General features: G+C 62.5%; 3 protein-coding genes and 2 non-coding genes across 5 annotated transcripts; 3 read left to right on the top strand and 2 right to left on the bottom strand.

Moving 5' to 3' along the window:
• Positions 1–4926: 4926 nt before the first annotated feature.
• PWWP3A (PWWP domain containing 3A, DNA repair factor) lies at positions 4927–15845 on the top strand. The gene is made up of 13 exons (XM_040990583.1): positions 4927–5046; positions 5508–5593; positions 6534–6604; positions 8163–8825; positions 9515–9628; positions 11188–11258; positions 11865–11941; positions 12505–12565; positions 12940–13015; positions 13385–13435; positions 13528–13964; positions 14210–14298; positions 15528–15845. The coding sequence occupies exons 1-13, from the start codon at positions 4990–4992 to the stop codon at positions 15583–15585; spliced, it is 1911 nt and encodes a 636-aa protein (XP_040846517.1). The 5' UTR covers positions 4927–4989; the 3' UTR covers positions 15586–15845.
• A 1821-nt stretch (positions 15846–17666) lies between these two features.
• On the bottom strand, positions 17667–17739 carry TRNAF-GAA. The gene has a single exon. It is a non-coding gene; the product is annotated as a tRNA-Phe (tRNA).
• Positions 17740–17869: 130 nt separating this feature from the next.
• Positions 17870–17943, top strand: TRNAN-GUU. The gene has a single exon. It is a non-coding gene; the product is annotated as a tRNA-Asn (tRNA).
• NDUFS7 (NADH:ubiquinone oxidoreductase core subunit S7) lies at positions 17870–20982 on the top strand. Its single transcript, XM_040990322.1, has 8 exons — positions 17870–18171; positions 18400–18436; positions 18765–18833; positions 19102–19219; positions 19747–19926; positions 20032–20078; positions 20623–20711; positions 20806–20982. Exons 1-8 carry the CDS (start codon positions 18156–18158, stop codon positions 20901–20903), a joined length of 654 nt encoding a protein of 217 aa, XP_040846256.1. The 5' UTR covers positions 17870–18155; the 3' UTR covers positions 20904–20982.
• A 750-nt stretch (positions 20983–21732) lies between these two features.
• On the bottom strand, positions 21733–23664 carry GAMT (guanidinoacetate N-methyltransferase). Its single transcript, XM_040990321.1, has 6 exons — positions 23463–23664; positions 22670–22815; positions 22514–22577; positions 22357–22424; positions 22141–22251; positions 21733–21957 (listed from the first exon to the last, which is right to left on the bottom strand). Exons 1-6 carry the CDS (start codon positions 23641–23643, stop codon positions 21817–21819), a joined length of 711 nt encoding a protein of 236 aa, XP_040846255.1. The 5' UTR covers positions 23644–23664; the 3' UTR covers positions 21733–21816.
• Between the last annotated feature and the right edge of the window lie 2060 nt (positions 23665–25724).

The following is a 25724-nucleotide window of genomic DNA, read 5'->3' as shown; positions in this document are numbered from 1 at the left end:
AGCCGACAGTAAGGCTCATAGCACAAAACTGGGCAGACCCTAGGTCCTGTGGGTGTGACTAGTTTCAGGGTGGGTCCTAATTCCAAAGACAGGGGTCCTGACAGAGCCCTGGAAGTGGGGGCACCATGCCAGGACACAGTGGAGGGATGCGTCCACAAGCCAAGGAGCCCCAGGCCTTGCTGGCCAGGACCCTTCGAGGACTCTGGCAGGGTGTGTGTGTGGAATGGGAGGGAATGTGGGGTTGGCACCTTCCAGGCCTGCGTCCTCCCAGGGCAAGCTTCAACTAGCATCTGTGTTCCCTGCAGCGCGGGCCGGGCACCCCAAGCTGGCTGCCTGCTAGCAGTTGTTCTGTGATGAGACTCCATGACAGCCCAGCCCCTGAGGACGCAACCGGATGTGCAGGGCTGAGGTGGGCGGCAGCGGCAGAGCAGGTCCTGGCCTGGAGTGAGAAGGAGCCGCAGGAAGCGACGCCACAACCGGATTGAAACATTGGAGTGAGGCCGCCCTGGGCCTACCCGGCGCAGTCGCAAGGGGCTGCAGGCTCCAATGGGTTCTTCCCCTTCGCTCTGCCGACACCCTGCTCTGCCCCGGCAAAACTGGGAGCTCTGCAGCACAAGCCTGCCCACTGAGGGGGGATCCTGGCCTTCTTGCTAGATTCCAGATGGGGAGTACGCGCGCGTGTGTGCGTGTGCGTGTGTGTGTGTGTGTGTGTGTGTGTGTGTGCGCGCACACCGCGGGGGCGCACAGACTCCAGCGAGCAGGGGTGTGGGGTTCTGTCCCTCCCTCATCCCTGGGCAGGGAGGAGACTGTCTGCCGGTGTGCCGTCTCAGCCAAGGGACCCCCGCATGCGAGGCTGCAGGTCGCCCCTGCACCCCATCTGTTGTGTCTTTGTCTCTGCCTTCATCTCGGCGGCCCCCAGCTCCCTGAGCTCCTCCGGCTGCCTCAGAGCGCAGCTATGTCCCCCTGCCGAGGAGTTTAGCGCTGGCTTTGTGGACCCCTTTCATGTCATGTCCTGGGGGCCTCCCTCACCACCCCCTAGGACTAATTAAGGTATTTTCCTAAACAAGCCCACTTGTGTCTCTAAAATGAACTCTGATGCCAGCTGGTAAAATTAAATTTTTTCCCCCTCTTTTCCACTACAAAAAAAAAAAAAAAAGTTGCTCACCATAGGCCAGTACCTGGGGAAGGACAAGTGGCACCAAGCAATAGTGCATCATAGCAGGGTGGCCATGTGAGGTGCCAGTGTACTCAAACCAACCCTTGCAGTTCAGGGGCACTGACCTGGTGTTAGAGAGTGCACCCCCAAAATGTATGTCTGCCGGGGAAACTCAGAATGGGACCCTGCTTGTAGACATAGTGGAGCGAGGAGAAAGCTGGGGATGCAGGAGAGCTGGGCAGGGGGCAGGCTGGGTAGCAGGTCTGGGGGCTCCCTGGACCAGGCCATGGCACCCACTGGCATGTGCTTGATGCGGGTAGTGGGGCGCCAGAGTGGAGGCCCACAGTTCCTGTGTCAGCATCACCCTCCTTTCATCATTGAGATGTTGGATTTCCTGTCTGCTGCCTGGTTAGATCACCTTAGCTGCTGGTTCCTGCTCGGAGGACACACCCTCAGGCCGTGAGGGGATCCACCGGCTGATGACGCACAAAGGCCCTGTGGTGCTTTCAGCGGCCAAGTGGCACGCGGAAGCTGACAGCCCTGCAGACACAGAGCCCAGCACATGAGTTTAAGGGGACATGTTTGAGCTGCCGCTAACCTCCAGGATGCCAGGCTCCACCAAGCGGTGCCCAGAGAGGATGCTGGTGCTGCGGAGATGACAGCTTACTCTGTTTGGCCACAACCCCAGCCCCCTAAATGGCAGTTCCTATGAAGTGTCTTCTCCATTAGGCTCTTGAGTTCCTTGAGGAGCTGGTGTTTTTTTGTTTGTTTGTTTGTTTTTTCTGTGCATGCCCAACCTGTCACCAGTCTCCCAGAGGTCATTTCTAGAATGGGCCCACATGCACAATCCATCAAACGCTAAGATCTGCAATTGCTACTTCGGTGGCAGCACAAGGAGAGAGGGACAGTGTCCGAGAACTCTGGCAGCACCTAGCCTGTCTACAGGGCCGCCGTGGCTTTAGTTCAAACATGTGCCCTTCTGTTTGACACGAACCATACACATCCCAGGCCTCGAGCCACCCAGGGGGACAGGTGTCTGGCAAGGCGGGGCGCCTGCAGCCCCTCTCGGGGCTCCTCAGCTGCAGTTGGTTCTGGCTGCTGACTCCAGCCAGGGTCTGCTGACAGCCTGGCAGGACACCCGGCCTTCAGCTTTGGCTCGGCCCAGTTCCTGGCTGTGGTAGGCATACGGGGAGCCCGTAGTGCTCGCTTTGCATTTCCCATAAATTAATAATAAAAAAAATACGTTTATTTGTGGGGAGCTCCTGGCACCCCGGCTCAACTGGCTAATCTTCCACCTCCAAGTGTGATATCCCATCTGGGTGCCAGTTTGTGTCCCGGCAGCCCTGCTTCCCATCCAGCTCCCTGCTTGTGGCCTGGGAAAGCAGTCGAAGACGGCCCAAAGCCTTGGGACCCTGCACCCACATGGGACACCCAGAAAAGGTTCCTGGCTTTAGATCAGCTCAGCTCCAGCCGTTGCAGTCGTTTGGGGAGTGAACCAGGGGACGGGAGATCTTTTTGTGGCACTTTCTCTTTGCAATCTCCAGTTCCAATCAAAATAATAAAATTTAAAAACAAAAATACTAACACCCAGTGAGTAAGAACTCCCATCTCGGGCGGCCTGAACTTTTGCAACAGATGGGCATATGGCAGTCAGTCCTGTATCTTCACGATGGCTTTCTGAGGGACAGAAACTGCAGGGGGCAGGGGTCTGAGTTTGTCCCAGGCACCTGACAGCCCCACATCGTCCGCCAGAAAGGTACCAATTCCCTCGCCTGTCTGACACCACCATGCATGAACCAAAAGTCCTTGTGTCTCTTCATCTCCGCTAATTTGACGATGGGTGAAAAATGTATTAAGTGCGTTACTGAACCATGAGCTAAATCAAAAATTAAAACCTACACACAGGCTGGCTGGCACCTTAGCGAGCTGGCAGAATTGGGGCTGAATGCATTTATACTGCAAAATGGCTGAGTAGTGGGTGGGCAGGCGGGCATGGCGGGCCACGGGGGGGGTGTCTGCTGCTCAGGGCCCTGGGTTCGAGGCCCACTCCCCCCTGTACATGCAGGACATCAGGGGGGACCCCCATTCCCGGCTGCTCCAGGTGGGTCCTGGGGGATCCCTGCAGTGTGGCCGGGGGGGGGCTACCTCAGGAGACCCTGCATCCTCTGGGGGTGTGGAACGTGGGGCGTCCGCTGATGCCCCTTCTGTGATGTGTGGGGGGCAAGGCAAGGCCCAAACGCGGTGTTCTGGGCAGGAGGAGGCAGCCCTAAAGTGTCCCCGAGGGGGTTCCCCCCAAAGTGTCCAGCAGTATACTTTGGGCCAGGTGACACCTAAGCGAGTTATCTGTCAAATTCAAAAGTCCTGGTCACGATTCTGAGCCTTCTTTTAGGGGGCTGGGGAACCTTCTGAGGGAATAGAAGGTTCTGGAAGGTTCTCCCAGGGGTTGTCCTTCTGACTTCTCCCGCCTCCACCAGCCCCGGACGGGTAAGACTGGCGTCCGGGACCTGCCCGGGGACTGCACGCGCAGCCCGATGTGCGGGTGTCCCGGTGCCCCGGCAGGCGAGCGGCCCAGGCGGGCGGAGGCGGCGGCGTGTTCCCGCGGAGGGGCCGAGTGCGCACGCGCGCCGGGGACTCGCGGGAAGCGGAGGGGCGGGGCTCGGCGCGCACGCCCCCATTGGGCCGGCCTAGCAGGAGGCGGGACCGGCGAACGGTCGGAGCGCGTGCCCCATTGGGCCGGGCTGGCGGGGGGCGGGGTTTGACGCCGCCGCGAGGCAGGCCCCGCCCCCGGCCCCGTGGGGAGCGGCGGCGGCGGCGACGGCGGAGGAGGAGGAGGAGGAGGAGGAGGCGACGGTGAGCGCGGGGCCGCGGGCGGCGGTTGGCGGGCGGGCCCTCTGCACCCTCGGCGGCCTCCTCCTCGGCCTGGGCTCGGGCTCCCGGGTCCCTGGGTCTCCGGGGGAGGCCGCAGCGCCGCCGTGCCGGGCGGTGGGCCGCCCGTGGCCCCCCGTTGGGGTCTGGCGGACGGAGCGAGAGGGAAGGGGCGGCCCCGGGCGCGCTCCCCTCGTCCCTTTGGCCCGGACGGATCTTCCTCTCCCACCGCAAGGCCGAGAAGCAGCGATACCCCTTCCTGAACCTCCAGTCCCACTGGAGCCCCTCTTCCTCCTCTGCTTGCTCTCTCGGGGTGGAGCGGAGGGACCCCCGCCATCGAACATACATCTCCCCTGGCTGCGGGGCTCAGGTCCCGCTGGGCTACCTGAGTTCCTCACCTGTGTCTGGCCTGGAGTCTCCCCTTCCCCTTGGCACTCGTATTGCCTTCAGCTGGCGTGCATGCAATGAGCTCTCTGCAGCTGTCTCTGTCCTTCCAGGGCCATGGCAGCCCCTGGAGGGAGGGCGAGAGAGAGAGAGAATCGGCCACTTTCCTCCTGTGCTAGGGGTCTGCTGTGCCCCCAACTCCCTGCTTCACCCCGGATAGGGGCAAGGGTGTGTCGGGTGCAGGGCCCTCCCACCAAGCATGATTGAATCGCTAGCCTTTTAAAAAAAAAAAAAAAAGCATGTGGACAGAACAAGGCCGCGGGTGGCGCCGGTCTGGGTGCCCAGGCCACCAGTGAGCCTGCCTATCTGGGGTGCGCACAGGTGGGTGGGGGGCCTTCCTCCCCCTACTAGGGACAATCTTTGCTTGCAGCCCCCAGTGGGTGTCGGCTGCCAGGAAGGAAGAGACAGCTAGCAGTTTCCTGAAGTGCGTGCCTGCTGCGTTGCAGGGCACCTCTCTCTCTTTCGCTCTCTCTCCAACCAGCCCTCCCCCACCCCGCCTGCGCCAGGCACATGTGCATGAGAAGATGATGGATGCCAAATTCGTCCTTTGCAAATGGGAGCAGCGGCTGTGGCCAGCCAAGGTGACAGCGCCGTCTTCTGTAATTGCACGAATTAGGAGTGACTGGGGGCTGACAAGTAAAAACTCTATCAACGGTGGCAGAGGCGGTGTGGACGCCGGCTGACCGCAGCCCGGGCAGGCGGGCGGGCATCGGGCTTGTGCTGTGGGACCTCCACTTCAGGAAATGTCGTTTTGTTTATTTATTTATTGATTTATTCCTTTTCCTCTCAGTTAAAAAAAAGAGAGAGGGAGACATCAGCGGTGGGAACTGTAAAATGGCACAGCGTGCTGTCCCCAGGCTGGGCCTGACAGTGTCCCTGGCCGGCCGCGGGCCGGCGGGTGGGCGATAGGTCACCGCCGTGGGCCCATGTCTCAGTTCCCTATGATCCTGCACCTGTCAGCCCCCCGGGCTCGCTTGCTGGCATCTGTGTCATCAGGTCACCTCTGCTCCACCGTGTGCTCACTGTTTTGTTTTTAACGTAGGTGTTGGCCAAAACTGAGAGGGCAACAAAAGATAAGAGAAAAAAGGAATTCTTTCTGGACGTGCAGATCCTCTCCCTGGAGGAAAAGTTAAGTGTGGTGCTTTTTGTTTGTTTGTTTGTTTTCCTGTATGGGATGTCTGATCTTTGTTCTACCAAAGTGAGGCCAGTAGGGCAGTCTTCACAGGCCATTAGCCGTCCTCCTGGTGACCAGCCAAGGCCCGCAGCTGATACGGTTTTGGGGATCCCTGTGGGCAGCGGAAGGCCCTGCCGGGGCGTCTGATGGGAAGTGGACAGGACTGAGTGAGCATGCATTGCTCTGAGGTTGGCTGCCTTTTGGGGTCTGGAGTGGGAGGCCGTCTCCTGCTGGCCCTGGGGGGATGTGCACACACCCGTGAGACAGGCCCATCCGGCCGTGACCCCTGCCGCTCGCCACACCGCAGCCCACTCCTACCCTCGCTGCTCACGCTGGAAACGGCTGGCTAACGGGCTCCCCTACTCCAGCCGCCCCTACTCCAGGCGCCCCCCCCCCCCCGCCACCGCACTGTCCCCAGCCCCCCATCTTCTCGCGGCCTGCGTTCAACAGGGAGGTAATTGAAAAGGAAAGTCTTATCCTTTTAGACCAAAATACACCTGCTGAGCCATAAACAGCTTTTAGCAACATTATCATCTTTCTCTGGAAATCTGACAAAGGAGTTATTTGTGCGGTTGAAAGTAGGATTTGCTTCCTAAAAGTCACAATTTGAATTCATTGTGACCCTTAAATCCAGCCAACCTTCCCAGTCTTAAAAGGAAGAGACAAAACAAAGAAGGTACATTTCCCCCAGAGTCCTGGCTGCCTCTCACCTCGGGCATGGGCATTCCCGCATGGCCAGCTGGGACTTGGGGGCTCAGTGGCAGGCTGAGGAGGAGAACGGATCTAATTCTTTTGTCATGTGCAGAAAAGCACCTTTGACAGTACCCTGGCGACGCTGGCCTGCAGCAGGGCTGCGGGCGGCAGGCAGCCAGCAACGAGCATCTGTGTTTGCAGGGTCACCGTGAGCAGTACAGAGGTGGAAGTCCTGCAGAAGTCACGGATCGAAGAAATCGCATCCCTGCTGGGTAAGAGGCCCCCAGGTTCCGAGGAGCCCACCCCCCCAAGAGGAGGTAGAACCCCAGGTGCACCGCGTCTCCCCCTGGTGGGGCGTGGGGCAGCGTACCTGCCTGCTTAGAGCTGTGTGCCTGCCCTTGAAGCGGTGCAGCTCTGGATGCCTCCCGTGTGGTCAGTGATGGGGAGCCGGGTGGGAGGGCGTCCCTGGGTTGTACTCCCACAGGCTGGGGGGGAGGCGGAAGGGCCCTTCATCTCCTTCCCTCTGTCCTGTCCATGATGTCCTGTGGCCACGCAGCTCTTCCCGTGTGGGCCCAGGGTTAGAAGAATTACCCGTTGTGTGCTTGGAATCCCAGAGCAGGGCCCAGGGGGACCCCAGGGACCCTGGGGACAGCGGGGGGACTGCATGCCTCCCCTCGTGGGCATTCGGCTCAGGACCCTGCCACTGCGTGTCATAGCTGAGTAGAATGTGGTGTGAAGCTAGCCAAGCCAGGGCTGCCCACGCGTGCTCACACACACAGGCAGCACCAAACATGACTCAACCAGGGAGGTCTCTCACACACACACACACACACACAGAAACATGGCTTAGTCAGGGCATTCACACACGCATACATACACACACCACACACACAACCAAACATGGCTCAGCCAGGACGGTCACGCACACACATGCACACGCAAACATGACTGAGTCAGGGCAGTCACACACACACATACAAACATGGCTGAATCAGGGCGGTCACACACACACATACAAACATGGCTGAGTCAGGGCGGTCACACGCACTCACATACACTGAACATGGCCGGGATGGTCACACGTGCTCTCTCACACACACACGGAATTTGTGTTGTCCTTTGTGGTGGAGTGTCGATTCCATTTGTGGCGAGTTGTGCTCCCTGGGGGCGTGCCTGGGGGGCCCTTGGATGGCGTCCCAAGGGTGCAATCGGCTTTCCCATTGTTCCAAGCAGAGAAACCTGTCGCCCGGCCCCCCTCAAGGTGTCCTCATTGTGGGTGCAGACCGCGTTGGGCGCTGGTTACCTGTGGGTGTCTTTAATATTAAACAGAGGGGAAAACACTGTTTTGATGGAGGTATTATGCCCGCTGAGTGCGATATTGCATCCATCATTCTTGTTCAAATAAATAGCGCCGTGTCTGTATGTCGGAATGAATAAATAAAACTGTGGCGGAGGGGGGGCTGGGCCTCAGCGGAGAGGACCATGGCGCGCGGGGCCGGCTTTGAAATGCCCTTGCCAAGAAGTGGGGGGGGGCCCCCTCATGCCTGGGCCCCGGCCCGGCCCCTACCTTAGTGCTTTCATGTCACGGGTGCTGGGTTTTACTGACCCTGAGTGAATCTGAAGTGCCCCGGCTGGGAGAGGATTTGCAAAACCTGTGAATACATTTCGCCCACGGTATTGTTTGGCGACTTTTCAGCCAGTCGGGTTGTGATGACTAGTTCTTTGGGGGGCTGTGATCTTGTGGTGGGGGTGGACGTACCACCCCACGTGTGCTTCTTTAAGGTCCGGAGTCCATGCATAACTGACCGCACGCGTGCCCTGTCCCTGCAGCCTCCCAGAGCGATCATCCCGCGGCTGCCTTGGAAGAGCTGACCTACAGGCGGTCGCTCCGCGTGGCCTTGGACGTGCTGGACGGGAACTCGTGTTTGAGCCAAGGCGAGGCCGACCCCTGCTCCCGCCTCCAGGGGCCTGTGCCAGGCAGCTCAGGCCTGGGCAGCAGGAGGAAACAGCGTACCCAAGAAGAGCAGCCTGGACCCGAAGAGGACCCCGAGTGCCAAGTGGACCCCAGGCAGCATGAGGTCCCTAGGGTGCTACCTGCCGACGGCCCTCCCTTTGGAAACCAGGCCACGGTCACCAGGACGGGCAGGAATTCGGTGCCCAAGTCTAGCACGTGCCACAAGGAGCCCTCATCTTCCGAGGGCAGCTGGGCAGCTCCAGCCCCACCCTGCCCGGTGAGGGAGGAGGATCCATGCGCCAAGGCCGAGGGCCACGACCCGGGCCTCCCATCAGGCAGCCTTACGACACTCCCGGCCCCGGAGCGTCCAGGGGCAGGCGAGCCCTGGGCCAAGAGGCTGCGTCTACACAGCACGCGGCGTGGGCGGGCGCGGCCGTCCCAGAGATCGGCTGCCCTGCAGGACGGCCTGCCCCAGCCCAGCGCATCCGCAGACCCGACCAGCAGTCCTCATGTCGGGGCCAGCGAGCAGCCAGAGGAAGGTAGGGGTTCCAGGGGCTCGGTGCTCAGTGAAAATCAATGGGGAGGCTAGTGCTGGGTCTTGGTGCACCCTGCTTGCCAGGTAGCGGGCAACGACTCTCGGATGTTCACGGTGTTTCATAGGAGCAGGAAGCTGGTGGGATTGTCCGCTGGGCCCGCCTGAGGGCTAATGCTTTCATTTCCTTTGGGAAGCACCCGGCACCCCCTGACCTGGGCAAGGCTCTGAGTGACTGGAGTCCCTGGCTTTGTGAGGATTTGTGTGTGGGTGGAGCCCCAGGGGCTTGCCGCTGTGGCCATAGTCTTTCCCACGCTGACCCTGGGGCCTCATCTGCTTTTGAAGCCCAGTCAAGGGTTGGGACAGCCGCCCGCCTGCCCCCCTGCAGCTGCTCTGAGCTGGCCGTGCAGATCCGGCTCCTGGTGTAGCGGACGGTTGTGCGAACTGCACAGCCCTGGTTGGACAAAGGAGCCCCGTCTGGGAGCCCCATCCCACCTGCCCATTCTCTAGCTCATGTTGCTGCTGCTCCGAGTTGTGCTGGGCGGGTATGCTGCTCGGCTCTGGCAGCGTGCAAGACTGGCTCCGCTGCTTGTCCCCGCGGGTGGTCCCGTACCTGCAGGCATCGGGCAGGGACCGTGGGTCGCCCAGCCGTGGTGGTGACCGCCTGCTCTCCTCCCCCCTGCGCCCCTGTCATAGACCCTCCACCCTCTGAAGAGTCTGTGGAGTTTAACCCCATCGGCTCTATCTCCATCCTGGAGGATGAAGATGAGGACGAGGAAGAGGAACCACCCAGAATCCTCCTGTTTCACGGTGAGGAGGTGGAACTCAGCCCACACACCCGGCCTGGGGAGGTGGGCCAGAGGCACTGATACAAGGCGGGGAAGCCGCCTGGCCTGGCCCGTGCAGAGGCTCCCGGCGGAAGCTGCGGGAGCAGGTGGGCTGTGTCACCAGTCTCGGGCCAGGCTTCAACCGGCATCCATGGATGTCCTGAAGGGACCCAGGACCCAAAGCCACAGCGCCCAGGGAGGTCTCCGTCTCCCGCTCGCCCTGGTCAGGCCTTTTGTGTTTCGAGTGATGTCTGACACAGGAAGAACTAGCCACAGGATGGCCCACAGGGGCCTGGGGGCCCGGCCCGCCCCGGGAGTGGCTCACCTGCATGTGTGCCGCCCTCCGTGTGGGCTGCGTGTTCTGCGTGGACTGCATGAGTGCTACTTGAGCCGTGGTGATTGGGGTTGTTCCCCTGGAGCTCAGGCTGTTCCTTTTCCACGCTGTTGCCTCGTCCCTGCGCGGGGTGGCTGGGCTGGCACAGCGTCTTGCTCGCCAGTCCGGAGAGCAGTGTCCCTGCCCTCCCTGTCCCCCTCACTGGGCACCGTGGGCCCCGTTGGCAGTGTGTGTCCAATCTGTCCGGCCGGGGCCTCTGCTGGCCGTGAATGCCCAGTGCCTTCAGTCCTTGTGGGGCTCGCTGGATGCCTGGCTGTCCCCGTGGGCCCCGTCCCTGCCCACATTGTCCCTGGGACCCTCCAGCCACCCCGTCTTGGTGGGCTGCAAGCTTCTCCACCGTGTGGCTGTGACACTTGTGACCTTGGGGTCGGCCAGAACTCTCCCTGCTGTTAGAGCCTTTTATGTCGCCCTTGTTGGTTGATTTTTGTTTTTAATCTAAATTCTGAAAATTCTTGCTCTGGGATCTTTTGGCACATCCTGTCATTGTTGTGTAATGATCATGGGTGACTTGTTCATCCCAGTGGCTTCTTGCAGCGCGAGGCGCATGGTGTCCGTAGCCGGCGCCCCCCTCCTCTGCAGGGTGGCTTGTCGCAGCCCCTGTCGCAGGATGGGATGTCTGTGGCCGCAGACCAACGCCAGCCCTCACTGCTGCCTTTTGTTTTAGTTTTAATCAATTCTTCAGAAAGGATTTGTTTGTTTGCAAGGCGTAGTAACAGAGGGGGGCAGATTGCTCTCTGCCTGGCGGCTGCACAGTAACCAAAGCTGGGTCAGGCACAGGTGCCGAGAGCTCCATGCAGGGCTCCCACGCCGGGCTAGGGACCCCAGGCCTCACCCCTGCCTGGCTGGCTGCTCCAGCACTGCCTGGGTCGGAAGTGGGACCCGGGGCCTCACCCCTGCCTTGCAAGTGGCTTACAAGGAAGCGAGTGGGTGCTTCAGGTGGGGTGCGCCAGCACCGAGCCATTGTCCTTTGGCCGTGTGGCCTGGCTGCTGGCCTGGGTCACGACTCTCCCCTCCCAAGGCTTCCTGTCTTTGGAGAGTTTTCCGCCTGTGTTGGTCCACGCTGTCCCCAGGGATGGTGTGCGGCTTGCTGGGTGCCTCGTTTACCTATTCTGTGGGGTTTTTTTTTTTTTTTTCTGTTTAAATTCTAGAACCAAGCTCTTTTGAAGTGGGAATGTTGGTCTGGCTTAAATACCAGAAATACCCATTCTGGCCGGCGGTGGTAAGAGCGGCCGCCCCCACCCTGCCTGCTCCTGGGGGGCGGTCCCGTGGTAGCCGGGCTGGGTGGGCTGCCCCAGGGAGCTGTGCTCGCTGGCTTGCCACCACCGAGGATGCTGGGCTGGGGATGCACACTGCCTTTGCTCGTGATGCGGTTGGGGGGGCTCCCGGGCCAGGGTGTTGTCAGGGTCACCTCCCGTGTGTAACTGACTGACAGTGTCCCTGGGCTGGGCAGGTCGCCCACCCAGTGCCAGTGCAGCCGTGTGCCCGGGGCTTGGCCGCATGAGCCTGCTGGGTCCCTGGTCCCTGCGGGCTGGATGGCCTGCCGGGCTAGAGAGGCACCTGCCCTGACCTCCCTGTGGGTGAGGGCTGCTGGTGTGGGTTGGGTTTCTGTGGCTGACACTCTGCTGTACCGCAACCCCCCCCCCCCCGCCCAAGTGCGGGGTTAAGCTGCCCAGCCCACAAAAGGGATTTGGGTGGTGGTCAGTCCTTCCCAGCCCGCATAGAGTGACGCCGGGGCCAGCCGTGTCGGTTTCCTGGCCGGTCAGTCTGCGGACCGAGCACCGGGAGGTGGTGAGGACACTTCCTGATGGCCCGCCCCTGCCGGCAGGTGAAAAGCGTCAGGCGGAGGGACAGGAAAGCCAGCGTGCTCTTCATCGAAGGAGACATGAACCCCAAAGGCCGAGGGTAATGCCGCCCTCCTTGCTGGGGCGGCAGGGCCCCGAGGCAGCCCCGGTTCCGTTCCCAGCAGAACTCGGTCCTCGGGAGTCCCTGCTCAACTGAGAGCCTTGCTGCCCAGCCAGCTGGCCCGTCCTCTGGGTGGTTGTCACTGGCCAGGGCTGTGGCTGTGGGGTTGAGAGGGCACGTGAGCATTACCCACTGGTGACAGTGGGCTCTCTACCCCCTACGAGATGCTTGCTGTTCCCGGGGTCTCTGGGCTGCCTCTTGGGGGGACAGGGCTGCATGACCCGACACTCCGCTCCGGTCTGTTGGATGGGGCTGTGCGGCTCCTGCGAACAGCTGGTGCCGGGCGTGTCCGATGGGGAGGGAGGCGTGCAGCCGACACCTGGAGCCTGTGTGACTGCTCTCCTGTCCCCTATCCCCATCCTTGTCCTCTGTCCCATCCCCATCCCCATCCCCTGTCTTCTGTCTCCTATCCTCTGTCCCTTGTCCCCTGTGTTCTGTCCCCTATCCTCCATCCCCTGTCCCCCCTGTCCTCTGTCCTCTAACCTCTGTCCTCTGGCCCCCAGCATCACGGTGTCACTGAAGAGACTGAAGCACTTTGACTGCAAAGAGAAGCAGACGCTGCTGGTATGTGGATGGTCCCTCTGCTGGCTGCCCACTGGGGTCCCTGACTGTGTGGCCAGGTGCACGCCCAGTGCCCCGAGCACAGCTGGCCCCCCACAACTCTTCATCATACCCTGGGACAAGGGGCTGACCTGAGCCAATCCATATACAAAGTGCCACCTGCCCCGAGTCTGGAGTTGCTGTGGTGTCACCTTCAGGACCCACAGGGCATGCAAGGGGCCACTTCTCAGTGGCCGGCGGTGGCTATGCGAGGGCCTCCCCTGGGCCACTGGCCTCCAGGCGGGAGGCACTGTCCCATGGGGGTGTTTGTCCTGCCCACTGCTTGGACTGCTAGCCCATTGCCCAGGCTCCCCTGACGTCTACTGTGGATCCCCTAGAACAAAGCCAAGGAGGACTTCGACCAGGCCATCGGCTGGTGTGTCTCCCTCATCACCGACTACCGGGTTCGCTTAGGTGTGTGAGGGGCCCTCGCTCCGGGGCCAGGGGTAGAGCAGAGGGTAAGGCCGGGCTGCAGGATGTGGGCCGAGCTGGAGCCCTCAGGGTGGAGCCCTGCCTTCGATGGAGAGTTACCAAGTTCCCACCTCAGCCACTGGGGCTGCAGAAAATGGCGTGGACTTGGTGCCCTTGGCTAGAGGGGCCGGCAGGGCCGGCACTTGCACCTGCTGGGAGACAACAGCTGAGGCTGCGCCAGGCTGGAGCCGGGGACCAAGAGCTCCTCCTGGGGCTCGCGTGCTAGGCTGGCCTTGCGCCTGGGAGCCCAGGGGGAGTGGCTGGCTGTGACCTGCTGGCTCCAGCGCCCCTCTGTCCCCTCTCTGTCTGCAGGCTGTGGTTCCTTCACCGGCTCCTTCCTGGAGTACTATGCTGCAGATATAAGTAAGTGCCCTGGTGCTTGTGGGCTCGGAGGCGATGCCCCGGAGGTCTGTGTGGACCCCCAATCCCCCTGACGACCAGCGCCTGCGTTGCAGGCTACCCCGTGCGAAAGTCCATCCGACAGGACGCATTAGGGACCAAGTTCCCCCTGCTGAGCAAGGGAGGCGCCGAGGAGCCCGAGGACACAAGCCCGCCCGGGCGGAGGCCACTCTGCCGGAAGGTACTGCCCGACCGTTCGCGGGCCGCCCGTGACCGGGCCAACCAGAAGCTGGTGGAATACATCGTGAAGGCCAAGGGCGCCGAGAGCCATCTGCGGGCTGTGCTCAAGAGCCGGAGGCCGTCGCGGTGGATGCGCAGCTTCATGAGCTCGGGCCAGCACGCTACCTGTATGGAGACCTACCTGGAGGATGAAGGTCAGCTGGACTGCGTGGTGGCCTACCTGCAGGGCGTGTGCCAGGAGGCGGGCAGCGAGGCGCTGGCCCGGACCAACGGCGACAAGGTCCGCTTCATTCTTGACGTGCTCCTGCCTGAGGTGAGCACCCTGCCCCTGGGCCCGTCCCCGAGGGTGTGAGCTTGCCCTGCTGGGCTCTGCCGTACCCGGCTCCCAGGGCTCTGCCTGCATGCCCTCGCTTCCTGCCCTCGGGTGTTCTATCAGCCCCAAATACTCCAGTGTGGACCGTGGAAGCTGGGCAGTGCTGCCGTAGGGGCCCAGGAACCTCAGCGGGTCCTGGCTGGGGTGTGGGCAGCAGCGCAGCCAGCTCCCTGTGCCCCTCACAGGCCATTATCTGCGCCATCGCCGCGGTGGACGCCGTGGACTACAAGACAGCCGAGGAAAAGTACATCAAGGGACCCTCGCCCAGCTATCGGTAGGCGGCTGGCTCGCGGGCATTGCCCTGGCCCTGTGGGGCGAGGAGGTTGGCACAGCCACATGCAGCACATGGGTGGGCCATGTGGTTGGCGCATAGACTTGAAAAAAGACACATTGGTATGCTAGCAAGTCATAGGAATCTGAGGGGTGCTCCTGGCCTCCAAGAGTATGGCAGAGGCCCAGGCCTCTCCATAGGTCAGCTGCGGACAGGGAACGGGGCCTGTGGGTGCTGTCGGCTGGCTGTGAGCTGAGCCGCCTGCTGCAGGGCCGAAGTGTGCCGCTGCGCTCCCCACCCAACCGCTACGGCCTCTGCTGTTCGAGGATCCAGTGAGAGCGAGATGGAGAGGGAGAAAGAGGGGCAAGGCAGGGGGCCGCGGCTGCCCCCCACCCCCCGCCCCGCCAGTCGGGCACGACACAGCCGTGATCAAGATGTCTGCCTGGCTGGCATGTTTAGCCGCCCTGCGATCTGGCCCCCCGAGCCCCTAATCCCATCTCTGGGCGAGCTGCCAGGCCTTGCTGGCAGCCAGGCGGGCTGGACAGGCTGAAGACTCAACTAGAGTCACAGGACAGGGCTGACGGAGCAGGTGGGCAGGCAACACTGGCCGCCGTCAGCTGCAGAGTGGGGCGTGGACATGTGGGGCCCTGGTGTCTGTCCCCGCACCTCAGGGTGTTGGGCGTGTGCATGCAGAGCCCCGACCCCGAGCTTTCATGCTGCTGAGCCTGCGGCCTCCTGGCCGTTCTGCGGCACAGCCCTCGCGCATGGCCTTGGTCCCACTCAGTGTCGCACTGGGAGCTCTTCCCGAGTGCCAATGGATTCCGTGTCATGGCATCGTCTTGGTCGGACGTCCAACTGCTGTCCTGCCCCCAGAGAGCCTCACCCCTGCCCCTTGCCACTGAGCCTGCCCACCCCGATACACCCTGTCACCCTGGTCACCCTCGGGTTCTGCCTCCACAGCTGCATGCAGTCGTGGTGGGATCAGGAGTAGTCCCCGTGTGCTTGTCGCCTTGTACCTCGTCCCCTGCTGTCTTGTTGGCTCCTTTGCCGTGCACTCCTGCCCTCCTCCACCCGGCACAGCCCCTGTCCTCATGGTTCCCTTGCTGCAAAGCTCACCCCGGGCTGCAGCACGCACATTTGCCCTTGGCAGTGCCCATGAGCACCCTACCTCCCAGCAGGGTGGGAGCCCCGGGGCTGGGCCCGCACCCACTCTGCACCTCTGTCTTCCAAAGGGAGAAGGAGATGTTTGAGCACCAGCTGCTGGCCGAGAGGGAGCGGCGCCGTCGGTGACTGAGCTGGAGCTGCCGCGCCCACTGTGTCCTGGGGCGGACGCTGCCTGGGGCTGGTCCACCATGGGATCGACTCCAGCCATGGCGTCCTCAGCCCCGCCACCAACTGTGACGCCCACAGCGAGCGTTGGCCCCTCTGACGGGGCCAAAAGATGCCCTTCCCGAGCGGTGGGGCGGCAGGGCATCCTGACCACGTGGTGCGTCATGCCGTGCCGTGCGGTTTTCTGTGTCATTTGTTGTATCTGCATTAAACAGGGGTTTGAACACACAGTCTGGGTGTTTCTCTCCCCACTGGGGCTCCCCCAGGTGAGGCGAGTTGGCTGTGCCCGCTGCTGCCCAGTGTAGATGCCTGTAGAATGGGACATTTCCCAGCGGTCTGCCCAGGGTGGGCTGGGGGCACCAGGGACCCTGTGTGCAGCTGGGTGAGGCTCCTGTCCCTTCTGCATCTCGCCTGCTCTGTGCTAAGGTCCTGGCCATCCGCCCGGGCAGGCACACTGGGGTCTGGTGAGTGTGGCGGCCATGGCTGCCATGGGGGTCATAGTGTAGTGGTCCAGGCACCTGCACGGTGAAGACCTTGGTGGGAGAGCCAGGAGTGGGCGCCTAGCCCCGCAGGCTGTGTGTTCACACTTGGATGTGGAAGTGAGTGCCAATTACTGATTCTGAGCCGTCACTGCGGGCCGCTTGTGGAAGTCAGCGTTGGCCCGAGTTAATCTGCAGGCTCCGACGTGAGGCGAACTCCCAAGCAGCCCTGGCCAGCCGGCTGCGCCCGCCCTCTCCACAGCCCTGCAGGGACCACCGTGTGTCGACCGCAAGGGTCCCCCACCCCCAGGCCAGCCCGATGGTCCGAGACCCATGGAGCTTTTATTGAACACCTCCCGCAGGCCTGCAGGTGACCCCTGCGGGTGCAGCCGGGCAACCCCTATGCACTGGCAGCCGACCCGTGCCCCCTCCCCCCATGTTCCCCACATCACCAGGTTCTCTATGCTCATCTGGGCCAACCCTGACAGGAACACACACACTGCGTTGTGACCACCGCATGTGTCCATGGACAGAGTCCTACGTCACCTGCAAAGTTGCGGTCCACAGATGAGGGGGTCTGGCTGGCCTCCCCCAGCCACCCTCTGCCACTGTCAACACCTTGCCCCCCACCCCCGGCGATCTCTCGCTTCATGCCATCCTGGCTCCTACGGATGAGTGGGTACGTGAGCAACCGGCCCCACGGAGCAGGACCACGGCCATCGCGACACAGGCTGTCCACCCCCAATGAGCACCCCAGCTCCCATTAGGGCTAGCGCTGGCCTGGACACTAACAGGACACTGGGGCCCAGGCCACCACATAGGGGACAACAGGAGGCCCCCACTGCTTCCCTTAGCTTCTCAGGAGGGCCCCAGCCGCCCTTGAGGCCACTCCCTCTAGCCCCCCATCAGCCCTGCTCACCCTGGTGTTGACACCTCGGGCCTGATTCCTGAACCCGAGCTTTCCCTGTCCTGTCCCGTCCAGCAGGTGCGTGAGCCGAGCCTACCAGCCAGGTTATACTGCACTGCTGTGGCCTAGGCCTCTGCCAGGGCTGGGCTAACTGCCTGGGGTGACACTGGCAGCTGGGAGGTTGATAACCATGCCAAGAAGTCCACCCACGGGCATGGGGTGGGGGCAAGTGAGGCCAGCTCCCCCATCCCCGGGGGTCCCCTCCCAGCACCGAGGGTCCCCTGAGGATGACGGTGTAGGGCATCCCGGTGCTATGAGACAAGCTTTCTCCTGAAGAAAATTCTACAAAGCTCCCTCACCCCCAGGGCTGTGGGAGTCCTGAGGTGCAGAGGGAACCAGAGGGCGTGCAGAGACAGTGCCACCTGCTGGCCGAGCCCGTTTAACAGCGGCAAGGCCTCTAGGCACGCAAAGACCATCTGGCAGACTGCTAGTTTTTGAAATTTGGTGTTCACTCAGTAATTAGCACCATTTTAAACTCAGTTTTTTGAATATTAAAAAGCGGAAGGAGGACAGTAGTTATGGCTGGAACCATAGAATCCTGTTCTGGAAACCAGAATCTAATCATACACAGCCAGAACTCAGGGTGGCAAAATTGTTGCCGAAACCCGGGATCGAACCAGGGACCTTTAGATCTTCAGTCTAACGCTCTCCCAACTGAGCTATTTCGGCGCGGCAGCAAGGGGTCGCTCTCGCTCCGACTCCGCCCCACGCCACACGCCGGCGCGCAAGCGCAGTTCGTCTGGTGTGTGCCGGGTGCGCATGCCTCGTAGGGTTCCTCAAGAAAGAGAAATATAGCGTCGTCTCTGTGGCGCAATCGGTTAGCGCGTTCGGCTGTTAACCGAAAGGTTGGTGGTTCGAGCCCACCCAGGGACGTGCAATATTTTGCTTCTAAAAATAAACGGCTACAGAAACTCTGAAAAAGAACTGCGCGCTCCCGCCGCGCGTGCGCGACAGTGCAGTCCGAAAGCGTCAGGGAACCTCCCAGCCCTGGGTTGGCGTTTCCTCCTGTTTTTAGGCCACGGTCCCCGTTACCCGGAACGTTCAAGAGGACGGACCGGAGAGGTTGTCTGAAGGCCGAGGCCAAGATGGCGGCGCTGCTGGGTGAGTGCGGGGCTGGCGGGGAGGCCGGTGTGCAGGAAGCCCGCTCCCTGCACGCCGATCCCGCTCGGGGAAAGCACAGGCCTCAGGCCCGCGGCCCCCGCGCGCTGCGTGCGCCCGGCGCTGCTGGAGGTCACCCCGCGGGCGGACACGGGGCGTCCTCGGGCCGCCGGGCCAGCCGCTGTCCCCCCGGCGGGGCTGGGCACTGACCCCCGGGGTTGTTCTCCGCAGCCTCCAGCCTGCCGTGTGTCCGCGCCCTCGGCCTGCGGTGAGTGTCCGCCTGCGGGGCAGAGAGGACGGGCGGTCGGGAGGGTGGCCAGGCGGACCCCAGCCCGTGCTGCCCGGGGTCAGGGGGCGAGGGCCTGACCCTGCATGCTGCCCGGGGTCAGGGGGCGAGGGCCTGACCCCCTGTGCTGCCCAGCGTGTGACGGCTGGGTGCCTATCCACCCCCCCTCGAGCCATGGTTCCCAGAGAATGCCTGCATTGTGGCCTCACATGGACACACACTTGGGGAAGTGGGTGACAGGACAGGGAGCATGAGGTCCCCTAGGGGTACAGGGGTCACTGGCTGCTGACCAGGGGTGTCTGCTCTGCAGGGCGGGCATGGGGGCGGCACTGCAGGTGCGCAGCGTACAGCAGAGCGTGGCCGTGGAGGGCCCAAGCAGGTGAGCATGGTGATGGGTGGCAGGGGGCAGGAGGGTACACCTTGCAGTAGGACTTCCTGAGAACTAATGGGTGGCCAGCCGTGTCCTCTGCTCTCTGCCCAGCCCCATCTGGCATGTCCTGGCCTCAGGCTTGCAGGCGCCCAGCAGAGCCAGGAGCAGCTGCCTTGGCCGACCTGAGCTAGACGCTTCCTGCCAGCAACTCTGAGACACTGCTATGGGGCTAGGCTCGTACTGACAGCCCCCCTACTCTGTACCCCACTTTGTCCAGCACCCAGCCCGCCGTGCCCAAGCCAGGAGCTGTCGCCCCCAAACCCCCCGCACTGCCCCGAAGCCGTGGCGAGTATGTGGTGGCCAAGCTGGACGACCTCATCAACTGGGCACGCCGGGTGAGCCTCGCATGCTTGCCCTGGGCTCTTTGGCCGGCCCTTTGCCTGGGCAACCTGCCACCCACGGGCTGTGTCCCCCGTCCCTGGCTCCTGGAGGGCCCCTCACCCCCAAGAGACTGCTCCACAGCATCAGTACCCCATGACGCTCCCTCTGGCTGCCATCAGTGGATCCTGGAGCCTGGCACTGCCATGCAGCATCACTGGACGCCTCGCTCCACGTGGGACCAAGCTCTGCTGGCCTGGCCGTGACAGCCGAGTCCCCTTATGCCCTATTGACAGCCAAGCATGAGGCTCCCACCCCTGGGTTGGTCTGCCCTGGGGCATGTCCCAGGTGGCCCCCGGGGACACTGAGCTGGAGGGTTTCAGTGGGGCCGTGGCATGCCATGAGGGCCAGGCTGGGGCTGCATGGATGCCAGGGGCACCAGGCCCGGTCAGGTGTGATGGGGTTGTGGCCATGAAGGTAGGGGTGTACCCTCTTGCATGTGAAACCCCACAGGGGCCGTGCCTGACCCCAACCACCCACACAGAGCTCGCTGTGGCCCATGACGTTTGGCCTGGCCTGCTGCGCTGTGGAGATGATGCACATGGCGGCGCCACGCTATGACATGGATCGTTTCGGCGTGGTCTTCCGTGCCAGTCCGCGCCAGGCCGACGTGATGATCGTGGCCGGCACACTCACCAACAAGATGGCCCCGGCACTGCGCAAGGTGGGCCACGCACGTCCCTTCCCACCACCCCGACCATCCTCGGCCAGCCCCGGCCGCGTGCCAACTCCGGCCGCGTGCCAACCTCAGGCCCCGCTCTCCTCCCAGGTGTACGACCAGATGCCAGAGCCCCGCTACGTCGTGTCCATGGGCAGGTGAGCGTGACCTGGGCCGTGCCCAGAAGCACCCCCAGCTTGCTGCTGCAGTCCCCCGGCTGTCTTACACTCGTGTCTCTGTTCCCCGGGAGCTGTCCACTGTTTGTGTGCTGTCCAGCTCATGCTTTCAAACTCACAGGTCGTATAGCCATCACTTCTGGATAGTTCCAGAACATTCTGTCCCCCAGGAGGAATCCTTGGCCCTTAAGTGGTCACTCGATTCCTCCCTTCTCGGGCCCTTGGTGCCCGGGAACCCACTTCCCGGCTTTACCTGTTCTGAACATTTTGGGTCAGTCGGGTCCACAGAGCAAGCATGAGGTCCCCGGTCCCCCCAACTTTTAGCAAAGTCCAGAACCTCATACCTTCCCGGCAGCCCGTGGACAGACCAGGCCCCTCATCTTCAACACTGGAGAACATTCTAGAGCTTGGCCAGCCCCAGTCACTGGACGCTCAGCTGTCCCTACTTCGTGAGGGGTTGCACCTGGCAGGGACCAGGCAGGGGCGAGCTGGTGCCGTCACCCCGCTCACGGCCTCTTCCCCGCAGCTGTGCCAACGGCGGCGGGTATTACCACTACTCGTACTCGGTGGTGAGGGGCTGCGACCGCATCGTGCCCGTGGACATCTATGTGCCAGGTGAGGTGCCCAGCCGGTGCCCTTCCTGCCCCGTGGGAGCTGCCCGCCTAGGCTCCTCGGGCGGTGGCAGCTGAGGTGCCGGTCCCCCCTCCAGGCTGCCCACCCACGGCCGAGGCCCTGCTCTACGGCATCTTGCAACTACAGCGCAAGATAAAGAGGGAGAAACGACTCAAGATCTGGTACCGCAGGTAGCACTGCCGTCGCTGCTGCTGCTGCCGCCGCCGGAGCCAGCCTGTCCGAGCACCCCAATAAAGCTGCCTGGACGCCTGCACCCCTGTGTGTTCAGTGGCGGGAGGGGCCAGGAGGGGGACACACGGGGCTGAGCCCCGGGCCCCCGCAGGGTCTAGCTGCTGCTGAGGGGCCTGTCCCCCCGCTGCAGGCAGGGCCCAGCCAGCCTGTGCTCTGGTCCATACCTGCCCGGGCTTGGGACGTGGGGTGTGGCTTATGTCCCTGTGTAGCTCCACCCTGTACCCCACGCCCCAGGTCAGGCCCTTCACGCTTTGGAGACTGTCAGGCCATTATGCTGTGACGAGGGTGGGGACTGGCTGGTGGGTCAGCTGGGGGGGCCACGGTGGGTGGGGAGCTGGCTTGGGGCCTTCAGGGCTAGACAAAAAGATAAGGCCAGAGTGGGACCAGCTGGCACGTGGGGGCAGTGGGTGGGGGCAGGCCTCAGGGCCCAGGAACCAGCCTTGGTATCCCCAGGGTGGGGTGGCGGTAGCTGGACAGTGCCCCTGGGTAGCCAGCCAGTTGTGAGCATGCCCCCAGACAAGTGCGAGGATCAGTGGGCAGCAGGCCATAGTGAAACCCCTGCCTGAGCCCAGTGGGCTATCTCTAGAACCCTGTGCCCTCTCCTCTGGGCTAGCCCCTACAAACATGCAAGGGGTGTCATCGCCCAGTCCTGACCAACTCATGGCTGTGGGGCAGTGCCTACCAGGGCCCCCCCGAGCAGCATCAGGACCCGCAGAGGGCAGCCACGTCCTCTGGCCAGGGGCAAGGGAGGAGTTGTGGGAGCAGAAGTGACTGGCCAAGCCCCAGTGGACATTTATTTCCTACCCCGCCCCAGCTGGAACCCCGAGGGGGCGTCCCCGCTGCCATAGCCAGAGGTTCAATGCTTGATGACACGGGGCGTAATCATCTGCGGGAAGGCGTAATAGCGGCAGGTGGCCGGCGGGGCCAGCGCCATGACCTCGGTGCGAATGTTCTCACGGCGGAAGCCGGCGTCCAGCAGCGCGGGCACCTGCGTCTCCTTGGGGGGGGCAGGGAGAGAGGGGCAGTCACTGGCGGCTGCAGCCTCACCCCGTGCCCACACACAGGGCTAGCGGGGAAGGCCCATGGTGCAGGTGGCTCTTGGTGGGGGGTGAGGAGGTAGCATCCCCTTCCCAGGCCCCCCCCTGCCAACCCAGGTCCAAGGAAGGGGCGGCTGCGGCACCTCGAACATGGCAGTGATGTCTGAATACTTGGATTTCATGAGTTCGCCCCAGGACGTGAGGTTGCAGTAGGTGAGGACCCCACCAGGCTTCAGTAGGCGGAAGGCGTGATTCTGGGGGGTCGGGTGGGGGGCAGCAGTCAGCAGGGGTGTCCTGGGTCTGTGGGGCACACCCCTCTATTCCACCCTCCGGTCTCCCAATGGTGCCAGGTGGCCCACCTTGATAAAGTTGAACTGGTGGGTATGCCAGGTCTCCTCTGACAGTGGGTACGTGTCATATAGGATGCCTGCATGGCGGGCAAGGCCACATGGTCAGGGCCATCTGACCCAGGTTTGCCGGGCACCTGCACACCCCCCCCACGCCATGCACCCTCACCATCAAAGTGTCCGTCAGGCAGGGTGGGTGCCACTTCCTCCCACAAGCCCTTCAAGGGGACCACCTGGGAGAGGCGGAAACGGAAGGGCCAGGGTCAGTCGGAGGAGCCCTGGCCCCTTGGTCCCCTGCCCCTCCCCGGGCAATAGGGAACAACACCTTGTGAGGCTGCTGCTGGGCCCAGTCCTGCAGCCGCTGGAAGACCCCATCGTTGCATTCGATGATCCAGTGCTCGTCAATGGGCGCCTCCTGCACCTTGGAGGCTGCGATGGCCATGCCGAAGCCCACCTCCAGGACGCGGCCCCCTGGGCAGGGCAGGGAAACAGGGATACCCAGCTCGGCCGCTGCCCCGCTGGGACAGCGCCAAGTGGAGGCAGACAGAAGGCCTCTGTGCAGCAAGTTCTGAGCGAGAACAGAGTGGGTGCTGGCCGCCAGCCAGGGCGAGGGGGGCAGGGCAAGGGGCCTGGATGGTGGACAAGGTCACAGCCTTGGACTTTGAGCCTGTCCCTTGGCCCTTATCTGGCTTTGGTTACTTTTCCAGCCCCTGCCTCCCAGCTCTGGAGTGGCGCGGTTCCAGGGGGAGGCCGCCTACGGAACCCGCACCAAGAGTGGGTAGGAGCCTAGATGGAGCCTGGCTCGGCTGGGCCTGGCCACTGGCAGGATCTGTTTGGGGGGCGCGCCTCTTCTCGTCCTCAGGTGCCAGTAGCAGGCTGGGCAGGGCGCCCGATCCCCACAGCACAGCTGCGCCGTGCTCAGCTTTCCCCAAGCTATTCTTAGGGTCGGGCAGGATCTCGCAGATGGTCCATTCCCTGCGTCCACGCACAATGGCCAGGGACCTCTGGGGAGCCCGACGCTCAATGCCCTGCGGGTTTCTGCATCCAGAACTTCCCCCTGAGAGAGGCGGGGCCTCCGGACCCCCAGAGGGGCTGTGGTCCATCCCTCCCCGGGCTACCTGCAGCCGAGGCGGCGACCGCCAACGAGTGCATGTAGGGTGTCTCCCAGCGTTCCATCACCGGCTTGCCCAGGATCCGCAGGTGCGCGTCGGCCGAGTCGTAAGCCGCAGGCGCCGCCTGCCACGCGGGAGTGCAGTTCTCGCCAGGCGCGAAGATGGGGGTCGCGGCGGGCACACTCATGCTGGTGCGTACCGTTGGGTGTCCGGCCCAGGATCTGACGCGCCCGAGGTCCCGGGGCCCTGCACAGCCTTCTGGGCATGGGGGCGGGCCTGTGGGACGGACCCACGAGCACGGCGGCCCCTAGTGGCCGCTGGGCTGGCCGGGCAGGGCTGGGGTCCCCGTTCCACCGAGCCGCTAGGCAGTGCGCACCCGGCCTGGGGTCCCCACGGCTGCTGCTTCCTAGGAAGGAACAGGGGGACGTGAATTCAGACCCTTGCTTTGTCTCGTGGGGCCTCACTTTCTCCTGGGGTCTTGGGGTCCAAAGATTTTGGATCGCCCAGCTGCTGACACCCTGCTTGGGGACTGGCAAAGCTATCAGGGCAGGGGTGGAAGTGGTGAGCAGACAGGTGCCAAGTGGTGGGGGCCAGGGTGGGAACCTTGTCAGCCCCCTTGGACCACCCCTGAACTGCTGGGCATGGACATGCATACTCCACAGCCCTCCTGGAAGCAGCATCTAATCCCAGCTTGGCCCCACAACCCAGGAAGTGTTCCTGGGTGGGGTTGGGGATGTGGACTTTACCCGCTAGGCTAAGCACCAGGCCCAAGATTCTACCTTTGAAAGGGAAACATCTTAGGAGCTGATGTGATGGCTCAACTGACTAATCCTCCAGCTGCCAGTGCTGGTATCCCACAGGGGTACTGATTTGTGTCCTGGCTGCTCTACTTCCCATCCAGCTCCCTGCTTTTGTGGCTTAGGAAAGCAGTCAAGGACGGCCCAAAGCCTTGGGACCCTGCACCCACGTGGGAGACCCAGAAGAAGCTCCTGGCTCCTGGCTTTGGAACGGCTCAGCTCTAGCCATTGCGGCTGCCTGGGGAGTGGACCAGTGGGCAGAAGATCTTCTGTCTCTCCTCCTCTCTGTGAATTTGCTTTTGCAAAAGGAAAAAGAAAGGCAGGTACAGTGTCCAACGCACGCAGGCTCCCGTGAGTTCGTCCCATGAGCCCTCATCACAGCTGCCACGCTGGGCATGGCAAGGAGCATTTTCGCCAACTTACCTCACTTTAGGCATGCCCTGGGCTGTCTTGCCAAGGCCTGGATGCCAGGCTGTGAGCGCCACCACGCGGCTGTGGCAGGAGGTGGCATGAGGGGCTCTCAGGGGTCAGCGCCTGGGGAGCTGAGCTGCAGCGTCCATTCCCACAGCACCGGGAGCTGTCGGCCTTGCCATGTGGGTGCCTGGTGTGACACTGGCGGCTGAGGGAGCCTAGGAGAGCAACCCAGGCTGTCCCATGGCTGGATGCTGGTGGCTAATCTGAGAAAAGACGCTCTCTTTGCCTCACCGGTAATTTCTGCTGGTTGGAAGCCCAAATGGGGGACATACATAGCTCCAAATGGGGGACCCCTTGCTGGTCGCAAAGCCCCACTGGGGCCTCCCCACGGTTGTTTGCACCCAGCAAGAGGCCTGTTTATTTCTGGGTGTTCTGTTACCTCCTAGTGGCCAGCCAGGAGGCTGCCCGCTTCCAGTCCTGCCTGGTTCGGCTCCCAGCTGACCAGCACCCTGTGAGGCAGCACTGCAGGGCCCGCCACTCCCATGGGAGACCCCCAGGGAGTGCCAGTATCCCAGGTGTGGCCCAGTCCAGCCCTGGCTGCTGTGGGCATGTGGGAGGGAATCAGTGGATTGGAAGCGCCTCTACCTTCCACACAAAACAAAAATACATACAAATGTAGCGGTGGGCATAGTGAATTCAGCCGCCAACTACAGTGCCAGCCTCCCATTAGAGGTGCCAGTTTGAATCCCGGTTGCTCCACTCTGACACAGGTCCCTGTTCACGGCTTGGGAAAGCAGTCGAGGATGGCCCAAAGCCTTGGGACCCTGAAGAAGCTCCTGGCTTCAGATCAGCTCAGTCCAGCCTTTGTGGCCATTTGGGGAGTGAGGTCCCTGCCCCTCTCTATAATTCTGTCTTTCAAGTAGATCAAGGTAACTTCTAAAAATACTAAGCCTTTAAAAAGAAATAAAAGTTATGTTGGTGGTAAGTTTTATGTATCTTTGAGCATAAGAAAGGGCTGCCAGCTGTGTGTGTGTGTGTGTCAGGTATGTGTGTGTAC

Source organism: Ochotona curzoniae, unplaced genomic scaffold (genome assembly GCF_017591425.1).
Source record: "Ochotona curzoniae isolate NIBS_2020 unplaced genomic scaffold, NIBS_Ocur_1.0 contig_605, whole genome shotgun sequence".
Taxonomy (NCBI): Eukaryota; Metazoa; Chordata; class Mammalia; order Lagomorpha; family Ochotonidae; genus Ochotona; species Ochotona curzoniae.
The sequence above is the reverse complement of the archived record's forward strand: the minus strand, read 5'-3'. Positions and strand labels throughout refer to the sequence as shown.